This window comes from Siphateles boraxobius, unplaced genomic scaffold, assembly GCF_051911475.1.
Source record: "Siphateles boraxobius isolate OS27281-9 unplaced genomic scaffold, OSU_SipBor_1 66, whole genome shotgun sequence".
Lineage (NCBI taxonomy): Eukaryota > Metazoa > Chordata > Actinopteri > Cypriniformes > Leuciscidae > Siphateles > Siphateles boraxobius.
Window position 1 is genome coordinate 8833026 of NW_027509193.1, and position 14612 is coordinate 8847637.

A 14612-nucleotide genomic window follows, 5' to 3' on the forward strand; every position below is an offset into this window, starting at 1 on the left:
ACACAGATGAACATTAATCAACCTAATCTGTTTTAATTATCACGATATAGCCTAAAACCGTAACAGAACTGAATGAATGCAGCTTACAAAAACCTAAGCAACATTATAAACAACAATAAATCCACTTTTATTATAATATGCCCGGGAATTTAGGCTATTTATTTTAGTAGTACAAACGATTCTACGGTTTTTATCTTGTTTTTTATGTTTATGGTCGAAAAGGGGTTTGCTGGTGTCAGTGATTATTATTAGGCTATTACTTAATAATATTAAGAAACGTGTAGGCTACGCTCCAATGCAATAGCCTATTACTATTTTATTCATTTTAAGATCGATGATGATTTTCGAATTTTATTTTATAAATTGTGCATCATGCTTAGCGACTTTAACAGTCGTTGTTACTCGTTGCGTCGATACTAATTAGCCCTACCTCTATTAAATGAAGTAGGCTAACTACATTTAACCTCTATAAGTAATTAACATTTGAAACCATTTAACAAAACATTTGGTTAATTTTCAGTGCCTAGCCTATATAAGCAATATTACCATCATAATTTTCAAATGTATAAAATATGTTTAAAGGCGTAAAGGAAATAGAAGTAGAATTTGAGGTTTAATTTAGTGCAGGTAAAGGTCTGATTCGACAGGCATCGGCTATCTACACATACATGCATATCCATATCATATAGGCTTTTGCATGAATCCGAACAGAAAGAATAAAATGTGATTGGATGTTGAATGCCTCCTCCGCTTTCAAAAGTCAACACCCACCTTTATTCACTGTGGCCAGTCACGGCTTGAGGCGATCCCTCGGCTTCAGTCATAGGTGGAGACTCGGATCTGCGATTTCCATTGGCCTACATCATCCAATGGCAGACTAAGCCACACCCCCCTGTAATTATTAATATTTGTGCAGGATAAAACAAATCTGATTGGTCCAGATTCACTCGTCGCTCACCAATAGAGAAGCGGCATCATTGTCGCGCTGTCATACAGACTCGAAAAGACAGAAACGACCAAACAAATGCTATATAAAAAAAACATATTTATTCGTTTTTAGTCACATGTTCATCCGTAATTATTTCCTATTAAAACACTCAGGAGATACACAGTTACTATAAAATAAATCCTAGTAAATAAAAAATATTTTGCTTTTCATATGAAATGTAACTTACTGTTATTTTGTATTATATTCATTGTATTATATTTAATAATATTGCCTATTTCTCATTTAAACAATTTACATGTATAATAGCAAAATATTTAGGCATAAGGCTAATGTAACAAAACTTTGTGAAAAAGCAATTTTTGACAAAAGGTTGTAAAGCAGCCATGACTTAAAAACAACGATAAAATTGACAAGAGTAAAACAAGTTTAGACAATCAAGTAACAATCTGTGATTATTTATATCACAGGCCATGCTAAAACAAAATATAGGCCTACCTCCTCTAAACAGAACAGTAAAAAAAAAAAAAAAAATTATTTGCTTTAAAGCTGATTTGGAAATAGACAGGTATTTGTGCTATGACAACACATTTTATATCATTTAAAGAACGAGAATGACCCAGTTTTGACAAAAATATAAATATTATAGCACTTTACATGAGATGCAACAAATTGCACTTCTACAATTAATACAATTACAAATAATTAAAAATTAAAATATAAAATAAAATTTAAATTCCTTTTCAATAATTTACAGATTCCTTCAAGATATTTTATTTTAGAATTGACCACTTGATCTGTTCCTTTGCTGACTGTAACACCTGAAAAATCAAACAGAATTTCAGTGAACATTCAGTGATCAACCCCAAAAGACTACAACACACTTCAAAAAGCAGCATTACTCCACATGTGCAATTCATGACATTAGGTTGTTAGTTGTTAATCAGTTAATATGGGTTTTAGATATTTCACATACCTACCATATTTTGTGAGTAATAAAAAGCCCCCACTGAATCAATGCAATGTTAGTTGTAAAACGCCATTTTAAATGGATCAGATTTTATATTATCTAGCTAAATAAACATTATTATGAAATGAAAGATGCAATTAAAAGAATGTGCACAATACTAGGCTGAATAGTGTAATAATGTGGTGTAGCGACTATATTCTTAATAACAAACATTCCTCAATAAACGAACAACTTTATATTACGGCCACAAGGGGGCATCTGAAGACCACAGTATCAGACTGGAAGTTTCTCTAAAGCAGTCTCTTTTAGAATTAAACTTCACTTTAGTTTAGTTTCAGTCCCATACTACGCATTAAATTTTATTTTTTTTAGCGCTTAAAAGTATCCACATACACATGTAGTAGGCTAATAATAATAATAATAATAATAATATTGGGTGATATGGGCAGAGCGCTTGGTGTGGGTAAGTATTCTAGCAGCAGAATTTTGAATGTATTGCAATTTGAAAATGGTGCTAGCAGATAGACCAATTAAAAGGGCATTATAGTAATCAAGACGTCTGACGTGATGTGACAAATGCATGGAAGACAGTTTCAGCGTCTTTGATACTGATGAAGGCACGGAGTTGGGCAACGCGACATAGATGAAAGAATGATAGAATTAATATGAGCCTGGAAAGAGAGAGAGGAGTCAAAGGTTACACCAAGATTTTTAACAGTACTAGATGGTTTGATGTGAAAGCCAGCTATCTCACAGGTGAAATTGGTAGGAATTTTGGATGGAGGTCCAGTAAAAATAAACTCAGTTTTGTCCTTGTTAAGTTTTAGAAAATTTGAATCAAGCCAATCTTTTTTTTCATACACACAAGCAGAGATTTTGTCGGTTGTGACAGATAGAGCAGGTGTACAAATAGTATATAACTGGATGTCATCAGCGTAAAAATAATAATAATTAAAACTATGAGGGTGGAAGATCTGACCAAGAGGAATTATGTAAATTATGAATAATAATGGCCCTATAACAGATCCCTGGGGGACACCTTGCTTCAGGGGGATAGTAGGTGAGCGAAAATGAAATGCAGAAGTGTCTGTCAGAGAGATAGAAAGAAAACCGAGAAAGACCAGCACCAGAAATACCCACATCCAAAAGGAGCGAGATATGAGTAGTTGATGGGAGACAGTATCAAAGGCAGAGCTGAGGTCGAGCAGCAGGAGTATACAGAGAACCAAAGTCACCAGAAAGAAGCAGATCATTCAGCACCTTGACTAGTGCAGTTACAGTACTATGAAGAGGGCGAAAACCAGATTGAAAGGGATCAAAGAGGTTATTTTCGACTAGAAAAGACTAAAGCTGGGAGGCAACAGTACTTTCCAGTAATTTGCTATGAAGTGTAGGTTTGAAATAGGACGAAAAATTAGATAAAACTGAGGGTTCAAGGTTGGGCTTCTTGAGAACAGGGGTAACAGCAGCAGTTTTGAGTGGCAGAGGGAATGAAGCAGAGGTAAGAGATGCACTGATGAAGTGAGAGATAGCTGAATGGCAGAGTTTCAGAAGAAGTGTAGGAGCAGGGTCAAGACGACAAGATGAAGGGTTGGATTTTAAAATTACCTCAGAGACAGAAGATGGAGTACAGTAGTCAGAGAAAAGAAAGTCAGGGACTGACCAGATTGATTCGGCAAATATCTAATATTCGTAGCATAATTAGAGAAGCACTGGTGGACGGCATCTATCTTTTCTAAGAAGTGATTCAGAAATCAACAGCAAAGTTCATCTGAAGCTAGAGCAACCTGAGATGGAGGTTTGGTAAGTTGATTTATTGTTTTAAATAATGCTTTTGGCCTGTTGCTTGATTTGTTAATTGTGGCAGATAAAAGAACTAGAACGAGCCGAGTTCAGGGCCGATTTGTAATTTTTGAACAGTGAACAGTCAGGCCAGTTTTCCTGTAGAGACGCTCAAGCCGTCTACCTGTGGCCTTTAGGATAGTGTACCAAGGAGAAGAATGGGCGGAAGGGACGCTTCTGGTCTTAACAGGAGCATGTTTTTGTAAGATATTCAAAAAAATATGGAGTGATAGTTAGATAATATCAGGGAGGGAGAAGAGATATCAATGTATATGAATGAATATTAAAGTCACTGAGCAGTAGAATGGGAAATGACATGTATTCAAATGTATTGGTGTCGTGAAAGTCAAGTTGCTTGAGTAGGAGGTTATCACGATGTATGATAGCGAGACCACCCGCTTTACCGTGCATTCGAGGTCAAGACAGATACTTACATTCATCTGGTGTAAGTAGATTTAATGTGTGTGTGTGTGTGTGTGTGTGTGTGTGTGTGTGTTCATGCACTTACATTAGAGGTGAGAGCCAGTTTCTCAGTGATGTGCTGTCAAGGTTAGAGTTAGTGGCAAAGGTTAGAGCGAGACCGGTGATGATGTTAAATCACAGTGCAGGCGTTAATGACAGTTAGACAGAAAGGGAAACATTTCAGACCTTTTAGTGTGTGTGTGTTTAGTGTTTAGATCTTTAAAATGTTTCACAACAAACGTTAACAGGTGGGAAAAGTGTCTGTGATTATAGTTTCTGTGTGTTTGTATTTTGTTTATATAGTATATGTTTATACCTGTGCCACACTCTGTTCTGATAATGGGTTGTCATCTGCCTGTAAAGTAACCAAAAACAGGACAAATTACGATTACAAAATTAACAGACAAACCGCAACCAACCAAGCCAGACAAATCGTGCAAGATGTTTCAAACTTAGGTTACTCTATAGTAAAGTGAATGTTAAGATCAATAAAACACCAAAACTCATCTGCCACTACTGTTAAACATCACTAAAGGGCAAAAATAGTGTCCCAAAAGCTGGAGAGAAAATATATAGAGAACATTTGTGTTACAAAATCATCTGTAAATATCTTCGGCTGATGATAATGCCAGCTTGCCCTGTTAACAGAAGGGTTAGTTTTCCCTTGATAATGGATATTAAACATTTTCTTTTGACAGTTAAGGGGGGGTATGATGTAAAATAAGTATGCATTTGTCATCATTTAGTTTATTATGCCATTATTTCAGCAATCAATTACTGGAATTTTATATATATATATATATATATATATATATATATATATATATATAATCCATATTGGTTGACAAGTTGACAACTGTATTGGAGTAGAACCATCAAAGTCTAAAAAGTCTAAAACATAACAAAATAAAATGTTCCATAGCTGCTAAAATGTATTCATAGATAATACATTGCAATTTTACTACTAATAAAAAATTATACATTACATTTAGTTTATTCAATTTTTCAATTCATTCAAAATATATTTTTTTAGAGATTTATTTACAAAATACATTTGTCTGAGACTAGATTCTTTAGATTACACCTTAATTTAACTGTATTATCTATTTGTATTTTGATGTATTTTTAAATATTATTTAAAGTGGAACAGTGTCTTCCCCTTGCACTGAAGTAAAAAAAAAAATCAAACTCATAACAGCGTAAATCAGAAGTATGGACAGCTGAAATCATGCCGGTCATTGAATGAGTGAGTTTATGTGAGCGTAACTCAAAGATGTGACTCAGTGTCTCCCACTCCTCAGCAAAAGCTTTACGCTCAGATGTCAGCGGGACATTTTCTTATTATTGATCGGCTCCCTCGGTTACAGCGGTTCCTCTTGCGAGCCTCACACACGCTTTTGCATGCCATGCAGTTACCTGCCCAGTCTCTCGCCCTCATCCCCCTCTCTCTCTCTCTCTCTCTCGTCTCTAAAGCGGAGGGAGAGAGGAGGGGGGCTGAAGGAGAGCTACAGTAGCTCCCGTCTCTCTCCTTGGCCCTCCACGTTACCAGTGATGTAATCAAAAAGGACGAAGCCATACGCTTGCTCCGACACACACTGACAGGGCAAGAGAGGGGACATTTAGTCTGCGTGCATGACTAAACTGGGCAAAAAGAAAAGGGAACGTCCTGTCAAGCTGTAATGATGTGCCAAGGTGATTTCTAAAGCCAGGAAGCGGTGATTCTGGGTAAAGAGCTAGAAACTGTGCTGACTTGCAGTATACTATTGATATATCTGACGAATGTCTGGGGTTTAATAACAAACTCTCAGAGCATTGTGAAGCACAAGTCATACAGAAAACAAGCACTGATACAGTCTCTTACCCTGTAGTCGACCTTTTCAATGACCTGTTGGGGGTCACTCTCCAAGATCACCCTGTAAACAAGTTTAAGAGCAACATATGAATGAATTTGAAGTTAATTATTTATTTTATGGGTGGATCTTATTGGGCCACTATCTTCCCCCTGATGGCGTTCATGCAGTTAATTAAGTAAAAAATAGATAAATAATAATAATAATAATAATAATAATAATAATAATAAATCCATATTTGTTGACAGCTGTGATGGAGAAGAACCATCACTAAAATAGAATCTAAAAAGTCTAAAAGATCACAAAAAAAAAATCAGCCAGCTCATGGAAGAAAGTCCTTTTAAAAAGCGGTTAAAAAGTTAAAAGCGGGCAAATTTAGTCAAATAAAATATTATTTAGAAATAAAATTAAGGGTTTATTTAAAAAGTATATTTCTTTAAGATAAGGCTTTTGTCGTCAGTCATTGCTGACATTCTTACTGATGTAAACATTAATTATCTGTTCACATGTTAATTTAAAGGGGTCATGACATGAGACGTCAAATTTGCCTTGATCTTTTGACATGTCTTTGTACTACTAAAACATCCTTCAAGTTTCAGAGTTTAAAACGTCCTCTTCATTATCAAAAAAGTATTCATTTAATCAAGCTCCAAAACAACTTGACATTGCAGGATCTGTTATTTCAAACAAGCAAATTCATTTGCATATGTCCGCCTCCAGAGCAAGACATTGGCAAATAGTTATTCATCATTGCACTATAGGCCCCCGCCCACTATCGTTCAGTCACCTAATGTTCCCCTGTAGTCAATAATTTATCCAATTTATCCCCTAAAACTCGCATTAGATAGCCAAAAATGACATATTTAAATGTTTTTTTTTTCCTTGAAAAAAAATTCTTCATACCTTAAAATAGCTTGAATGTAATTCTACACCCTTGCCTCATTTAGTATATGTAGTTCTACGAATATGCAAATTAGCCCCGCCTCCACTCACTCACACCAGCTCAAAAATCCACTCGTTGACTATCACACGTTGTCATGATTGGTTAAAAGGTAGTTTGTGACGTCAGAAACACCAGCGATTTCAAACTGTGTTTTGGAGACCGTCTTCGGTTCACTGCAGTTTTAAAGAGAAAATATTCTGCAATGGTGTTGACTTATGAATTTGCACATGGTTTGTCTTTAAAGCATATTAAAAACACCACATAGACATATAAACAACATTAAAAGCTTGATTTTCACCACAGGGGGACTTTAGCAGCACTTGCCTTCACGAGTTGCATAAACATATAGCCATTGTGTTAAGACTGTGTTTTAAGAACTAGCCTGACCACCAAGCAGTTAGCCAAGGAGCAAGCAGTCTTAATTTCCGGTATCAAATTAGAACAATCCACCTTTTTATGTACCTGACTTTTTATAAACAAAGGTTATAAACATATATAAAGGTTATGCGAGCATCGTGTCAAAAGCAAATAGAAACCATTATAATCACTGTCTAATCTACACTGGATGGATACAATACATAGATGCATGTTCAGTTTCTGACATGCTCCATGACTTCAGTCTGCCAACAACAGGACAAATGGAAGAGTGGAAGAACGTTTGCTTAGACACGTCCAGTTTAAACAGCTCGTCTCTGTACAAACTTCAGAAGGATCCCAACGTTGGAAAAAAGTGGATGGTTTATTTTAATGGCATCCTAGCCATTAAAAATGATATGTTTGTTCAGAGCATTTGACTGCAGATTGTTTTGTAAACAAGGCACAGTGTAATGGAGAGTTAGCAAGGAAACTTTTGTTTAAAAATGCTAATTCATAATGCTTTGTCTGTAAATGATTTATTTGGATAATGTTTTCGAAAAACTTACTCATGACTGGGCATTGATACCGCTTTCCATGCAATGACATTGGCCAATCATAACAGTGACCGTTTACTGATAAGCTTCAAATGAGCTACGCCGATCAGCTCATTTCAGAATGAAGGTTGAAAATAATAGTTTTTACACATAAATATTAAGGGTTCTTTTGTGCAAAAAACTTTATTAATATGATAAGTGAACCTCAAGGAATATATTAAAATAATCAAATAAACCATGTCATGACCTCTTTAACTGTGGCCTATAATTTACATTTTTATAATAATTTATTTTACTTAATAGCAAATATAGGCAAAATAGAGTTTATTTTATTTTATTTACTTAAATGTAATATATTGTTATGTGGTATGTATTCTTCAATATATTGTTATACCCATCACCTTTAAAGGCTACACTATACAATTACAACACAGATCTATATTACAATTTGTGTAATTAAGAACAGCACACTACAATTCAAAAGTTGCGGTCAGTACAATTTTTATAATAACACTTTTATTCAGGAAAAACAGATTAAATTGACTAAAAGTTACCATTCTTTTAAACTTCCTATTCATCAATAAATCCAGAAAAAAATAGACTGTTCTCAACATTGATAATAATAATAAATGTTTCTTGAACATCAAATCATCATAAGAAAGATTTCTGAAGGGTTATGTGAGACTGAGTTCTGGAGTAATGATCCTAAATATACAGCTTTGACATCACAGAAATATTTTTTTTTTAAAAAGAGTGTATTTTTGATCAAATAAATGCTTAAGAAACTTTAAAAACATAAATCTTACTGATCCCAACCTTTTGAATGGTAGTGTATGTTCTTTTGCTGTTCTAAGTGAATTTGCAGGTCCTAAAAGAGAATAATTTATTATTTAATATTTACCCTCCATCGATGATTTCATCCACCACCAGGAACACTCCATCCATATTATCCAGCAGAGTCCTTTTCTCCACATTCTTCCTGTTGGAAAAGAAGCAGACCCCTGAGCACACAAGTCTTCTACTGTGACACCCTTGACATCTTGTGCTGCCCTTCCCCAGTTTCCATGGTTACCACAGAAGGCGTGCATGCCTAGAATTCTGTGAATTCTGACATGAATCAGCCTAAAGGGCAGCTAGAGCAGAATATATGGTGTCAGTGGAACTGCTCTTAAAGGTGCTCTAAGCGATGTCACCCGATTTTTAGGCCAAAACATTTTTTGTCACAGCAAACATCTCCTCACTATCCGCTAGCTGCCCGTCCCCTGAACACACTGTAACAAAACGTGGTCTCTGCAGACACCCCAGGCTCCAAAAACGGCAACAAAAACAAACTGGGCTAACCCGCACCACGAAACATAACAAAGTGTTCCAGCCAATAACCGACAAGAAGGATTTGGGGGGTTAGTGCGCGGATGAGGAGGAGGGAGGGTCTAGCTAGCCTCCGATTTGTTTGACAATACTTCGAACGTCAACAAGAAGTGACGTCACCCGACATCGCTTAGAACACCTTTAAATATCAAAACATACACTGGCTGTAGTATTGTCCTAATATTACATGGCCTCAGATTTCATACGCTACTGTTCAAAAGTTTGGGGTTGTTTCATATTTTTTTAATGTTTTTTAAAGAAGTGTCTAATATGTTCACCAAGGCTGCATTTATTTAATCAAATATTAATCAAATTTTCTATCTATATATATATATATAGGATTTTTTAAATGTTACTTAATCCTATTCCTAATTTTCACCAGGAATTAATCACATGATCCTTCAAAAATCATTCTAAAATGCTGAACTGATGCTCAAGAAACATTTATTATTATTATTATCAGTTGAAAATATTTGTGTGAAAACTTTGATATACCTATATTTAGGATTCTTTGATGAATAGAAAGTTAAAAAAAGCATTTATTTGAAATAGAAATCTTTTGTAACATTATAAATGTCTTTACTGTCACTTTTTGATCAATGTATTGCATCCCTGAATAAAAGTAAACCTTTTAAACGCTAGTATATATATAGTATATATCTCAAAGCATGAACTCACCTCAACATCTGATTGAGAGACTCAAACAAGCAGTTCAGCACTGCCATTAACATGAGCTGAGGATCAGAAAAATACAGGAAGAGAGAGTCAGAAAAGGAAATGGAATGATTCACAGCTGACTTTTTGTTATATCTGTATCCTCTTAGAGAAACAAAATGACAGAGATGTCAAATACTGTCCAAAAACGACCAGCTCTCTATAATGGTCATACGATTAGTGACATGATTGGAGTATGGACAACATTCCAGCCAATTACAGGCCAACTCATCTGCATACATGACTTACCTCATTCTCCTGAGCGCTGCCAACTACATAGAAGAACAAGTCTATGCTGCTCTTGTAGACTATCGTCATCCCTTCTACGAAGGCAATCTCATCTGTGCACACAAATTAACCAGAATACTTAAAATACCTAAGATATACATTCATTTATATATATATATATATTTGTATATCTGAAAATTTATTTAGATATACATATATTTATTTGTACATAAGTATATATTCAGTTAAACATCAGAGAAATTGTCTATTCTTATTTTACACTTTCAGACAAGTCTTTGTCAAACCAACAAATTAACCTTATAGACTTTTTATTTATTTAATGGGCAACATGATATAGATACCCAGCTAACAAAAATATGTTTTAAAAAGATTTTCCTAACATTCCCATTAAAGGTACATTATGCATCTTCTGATTCACTATGGTAAGCCTATTATGAGTGTTCCTATTTTAGACTTTACAGGATGGTTTTCGTGGAAAATTGTGTATATACGTCACTCGCCCGTGTGTGTCTCATCATATCTGTAAATAGAAAAAAGTTGCTCCGGCTACATTGACGCATGTATGGCGTGGTATAGGTTAGTTGTCACAACGAGCAAGAAAGATTGACTTGGAGAAGCTAATTCTTGAACCTCCGGAAATCACCCGTTTTTTTTAAAAAATGCTGAGAGAGCCGCGACAGAGATGCTTTTTGGAGATTGTGAGAACTGAGGGATTTGAAATGTTGTAAAAGTGACGCAGAAATGGTGTTTTTATTACTCAACAGCTGAGTACGGTATTTTATTGAAAAGATAAACTTCCATATGTAGCTCTCTAACAGAGTTCATTGTAAAGCATTATCTATTGTGACGGCTCTTTTCATTATGTTTGTTGTCGCTGTGCTGCAATTTATTTTTAATGAAGTAGCATGTCTATTAATGGGTAAAGCTACAGTAATGTCTTCAGCTAATGTTTTATGAGCAGTAATTTCCCTCTCTTTTTTTAGTTTTGAGAAAGTATCCTATTCATCCACACAGTCACGCAGAGCCAAAGCACAACCAAAACAATGTTCTTCCACAAAATGCATGCAGTCTAATCTTGCTCCTGGAGGGCCACTGTCCTGCAGAGTTCAGCTCCTCCAGGACAGAGTTTGGACCCCCCTGATTTAAGCTATGAAAATGTTATTTTTGTATGTGGTCTGAACGTTAAAATCAAGTTTTTTAAATATTTTTCTTAATTATGAGAGGCAAAAGGAAAAATTCCCTTTATCATTTTGCAAACATGATGAGAGCAATGTTTAAAAAACGCCAGAGAAACATCCAACTAAAACGTTTCAGAAAAACACTTTGTCCGAATTAAAGCATATCGTATCAAAACGTATGAATTAAATTTTTGTGCTAACACTTTGAGGACGTTATTAAAGACCAGATAACTTTCAATGAACATTTTATTAACATTACTGGAACAGCGTTTTTGTTCTTAACTTTGAAAAAACCTTGCCAGAACATTAGCCAAAGTTCTGAGAACTTTCCCAGTTGGCTTGGTAGAATGAGACCGAAGGAACTACAGTGCTTAAATGCAATATACAGCACAGTAAAAAAGTCCAGTGACTGCATTTCACATACACTTCTAGTGCTAATTCAAGATCAGTTTCTGTTTTGTCTATTAATATGTACTAGGAAATCTGAGCCCAGAACAGTATTTTACTTTGAGATTCTGTCCTAAAAGGCCGGGGTGTCTGATTATTAAACGTTTCATGTACAGCAAAACATTTGGAGGTCAGAAGCTATTTCTGCCCCTTTTCCGTCAAGAACGACTCCAAGAAATTTAAATAAATCGGACAGTTTCACCTCAGATTCACCTTTAAAGAGACACATACAGGTGTGTATTTTGACCAAGCTAAAACAGTTAACACCTAAACAGGTGAAAGGATCAGGGTGGTTTTGTTATCCTGGTGTCAAACTCCTTTACCCCACAGGGCAAGTAATAGAAACATTTATGAATTCTAGAACAGGTTCTCCACCCAGATTTCCAGTAATCTGACCTACAAGCTCCAGAGGAGTTTCTAACGACCATGAACCACTCTAAACTAGTTTGAAACATGATCTGGGACTAATCTGTGACACTTCTTAGAGTGGATCTGTCCAAATTGACACAATAGAGTCTCTAAACCCCCCTGAATTTAGTAGGGAACATTGAACTGAAGAGATGAGGTTGAGTTGGAACATAAAGCAGCCCATCAGGTCTAATCGCTACAAGCAAAATATGCGGCAGTATCCCAGCTAACAGGGAATGTTCTCAGAACTTTAGCTAATGTTCTGCCAAGGTTCTCTCAAAGTTATGAAGAAAAAGCGTTCTTCCAATAACGTTAATAGAATATTCGTTCAAAGTTCTCTGGTCTTTGATAATGTTCTTAATTTTCGTAACTTGATGGGAAGGTTAGCAAAACACTGTTAAATAATGAACTTACTGTCAGCTTTATGTGTTTTGTTGAAGACGTTCATTTCAAAATTCTTCTGCTCTTTCATGGAAGGGTAGAGCTCTAGATCATAGTACTGTAATTGCAGATGAGTACATACATAATTGCACAGTACATAAATAGTTATTCATGATGATCTTTTTCCATCTTCTGTAAAAAGAAAGATTATCAGAAGAGGTAAGAAGTCTAAGCACCTTTGAAAGCAGTCTGTTTCCATCATTGTCTAAGATGAAGACAGCCTTCACGGTGTACAGCGAGGGTTCCTGGTTGAAAATAAATTGACATTATTTTCAAGAATTCACGTTATGGGCATTTTTTGCATTTATGATGTCATAAATACACCTTAAAATACTATTATATTATATTATATTATATTATATTATATTATATTATATTATATTATATTATATTATAGTGTGCCTAGAAGAGACTGTTTGTTGGCTTTCACTTGACTGGGTCCGGCCGGGCCAAAGTTCTGTCATGCACTGACTACCAGTGATTCAAAGTCTGAGTGTATCACAGAACTTGAGCCAGGCGAACAGAAGGAGAAAACTATTCTTTGGTCACCTTTTCAGATCATCTGGTTGGAATACAAGAGTATCCTGTCTCGAGACACAGACCTTCAGGGCCCAACAATGAAACTTCGCCCTTTGTAAATTATAATATCTGTTTCACAGTAAGGCAAAGTGTTACCAATTTCATTATAACAATAAAATATGAAGCATATATCCATTCCATCCACGTAAGGGCTCTGTTGTATGTAAGCAATGACTTAAACAAGGAAAAGCCTCTTTTTTTTACAATGCTAGTAATGAATAAATTAACTGTAAAACTGTCAACCTTGTTACACCACCCTTTTAAAGGAACTACAGCCTAATATTCCTTTCCAATACATCATTTATCACTGTATTTAACATGTTTTTAATTTAAAAGTCATCCTTCATCTACTAGAATGTTTAAAATCATAAAGAAATGTACTTTCACCTTTTCCCACATTTATTTTGTAAAAAGAAATTCCACAGCTACAGTATTAATAATTTGCAGTTGGAATTTATGTTGTCTATAGGTCAACTCATAAGAGAATTAAAAAGTCCATGGCAAGCAATAACCCTGATCTCCACCAAGTATCCACCTGTGGAATCAATCACGCGCACCAAACAGGCAGCGCGCGCGCTCCTTCCCGGCAGAGACGCATCGAGGACGTGGCATCCACGTCCACTTTTGAAAAGCCACATCTTCCACGACAAGACCGAAAAAAAACTTTCAGAACAAACTGAACACAAGTGTAGAATGACGTGGAAGAAGTGGAAACATTATGGTATACATTCGCATTGTGCATTAGAATGATCCATTCATAATCTGAAAAATAATGCTATGGTTTGCTCACATTAATTTTAGTGCGTTCGTAAACAGAAACCGTATTGGTTTCTGCCAACGAATTTCGCTTTGGCAAGGAAAAAAATACATGCACGAGCATTTATATTAGCTACAAGACGACACACATTTCCAGTAGTTGACAAATGTAGAGTTTCTTAAATATTGTTCCAACTTAGCACGCTAAGCCTAAGAATAATATAAAGAGAAAATAGTTTCTCTCGAAAACATATTTCTCCATAGATTCCAAATGAAAAAACTGCTCACAAGCTGCTAAAGCCAGTCGCCAATCTACTCTTTCAACGTTTACAATGAATTAAAGAAATAAAAACAGCGATTAAATGGCACAGATATCTTACCAGAGCCGTGGAGTCCATGGTGGTAGCACAGTGTTGACGTGGACAGCTTTGAGCTGTCATTACAGTAGCGCTCCTAAACCCTCTGACTCACAGTGGGCGTGTCTGCAACTACAGCCCTTAAGCTGCCATGTTGGCTCAAACCTACAATAGCGTTCTGCTTGTGCAGCG

The 14612-nt window shown here is 35.6% G+C and overlaps 1 protein-coding gene across 3 annotated transcripts; it reads right to left on the bottom strand.

The window, feature by feature from the left end:
• Positions 1-1025: 1025 nt before the first annotated feature.
• copz2 (COPI coat complex subunit zeta 2) lies at positions 1026-14572 on the bottom strand. Of its 3 annotated transcripts, none has more exons than XR_013196750.1 (10): positions 14445-14572; positions 12906-12974; positions 12703-12787; positions 10256-10347; positions 9971-10026; positions 8826-8903; positions 6082-6133; positions 5637-5815; positions 4537-4575; positions 1026-1767 (listed from the first exon to the last, which is right to left on the bottom strand). XR_013196750.1 is itself a non-coding variant. In XM_077212073.1 (10 exons), exons 1-10 carry the CDS (start codon positions 14502-14504, stop codon positions 1720-1722), a joined length of 612 nt encoding a protein of 203 aa, XP_077068188.1. In that variant the 5' UTR covers positions 14505-14572; the 3' UTR covers positions 1026-1719. The 3 variants fall into 3 exon arrangements, 2 of the variants coding, with proteins under 2 accessions (XP_077068188.1, XP_077068189.1); XM_077212073.1 differs by lacking the exon at positions 5637-5815 and adding an exon at positions 4267-4299; XM_077212074.1 differs by lacking the exon at positions 5637-5815.
• Between the last annotated feature and the right edge of the window lie 40 nt (positions 14573-14612).

Excerpts from the sequence above, each read along its gene's own strand:
- copz2 (XM_077212073.1), bottom strand. The coding sequence starts at position 14,504 with ATGACAGCTCAAAGCTGTCCACGTCAACACTGTGCTACCACCATGGAC. Across the intron at positions 6,134-8,825 it reads GATGAAATCATCGATGGAGG|GGTGATCTTGGAGAGTGACC; the intron begins GTAAATATTAAA and ends ACTTGTTTACAG. Across the intron at positions 4,576-6,081 it reads TTGAAAAGGTCGACTACAGG|GCAGATGACAACCCATTATC; the intron begins GTAAGAGACTGT and ends GTTACTTTACAG.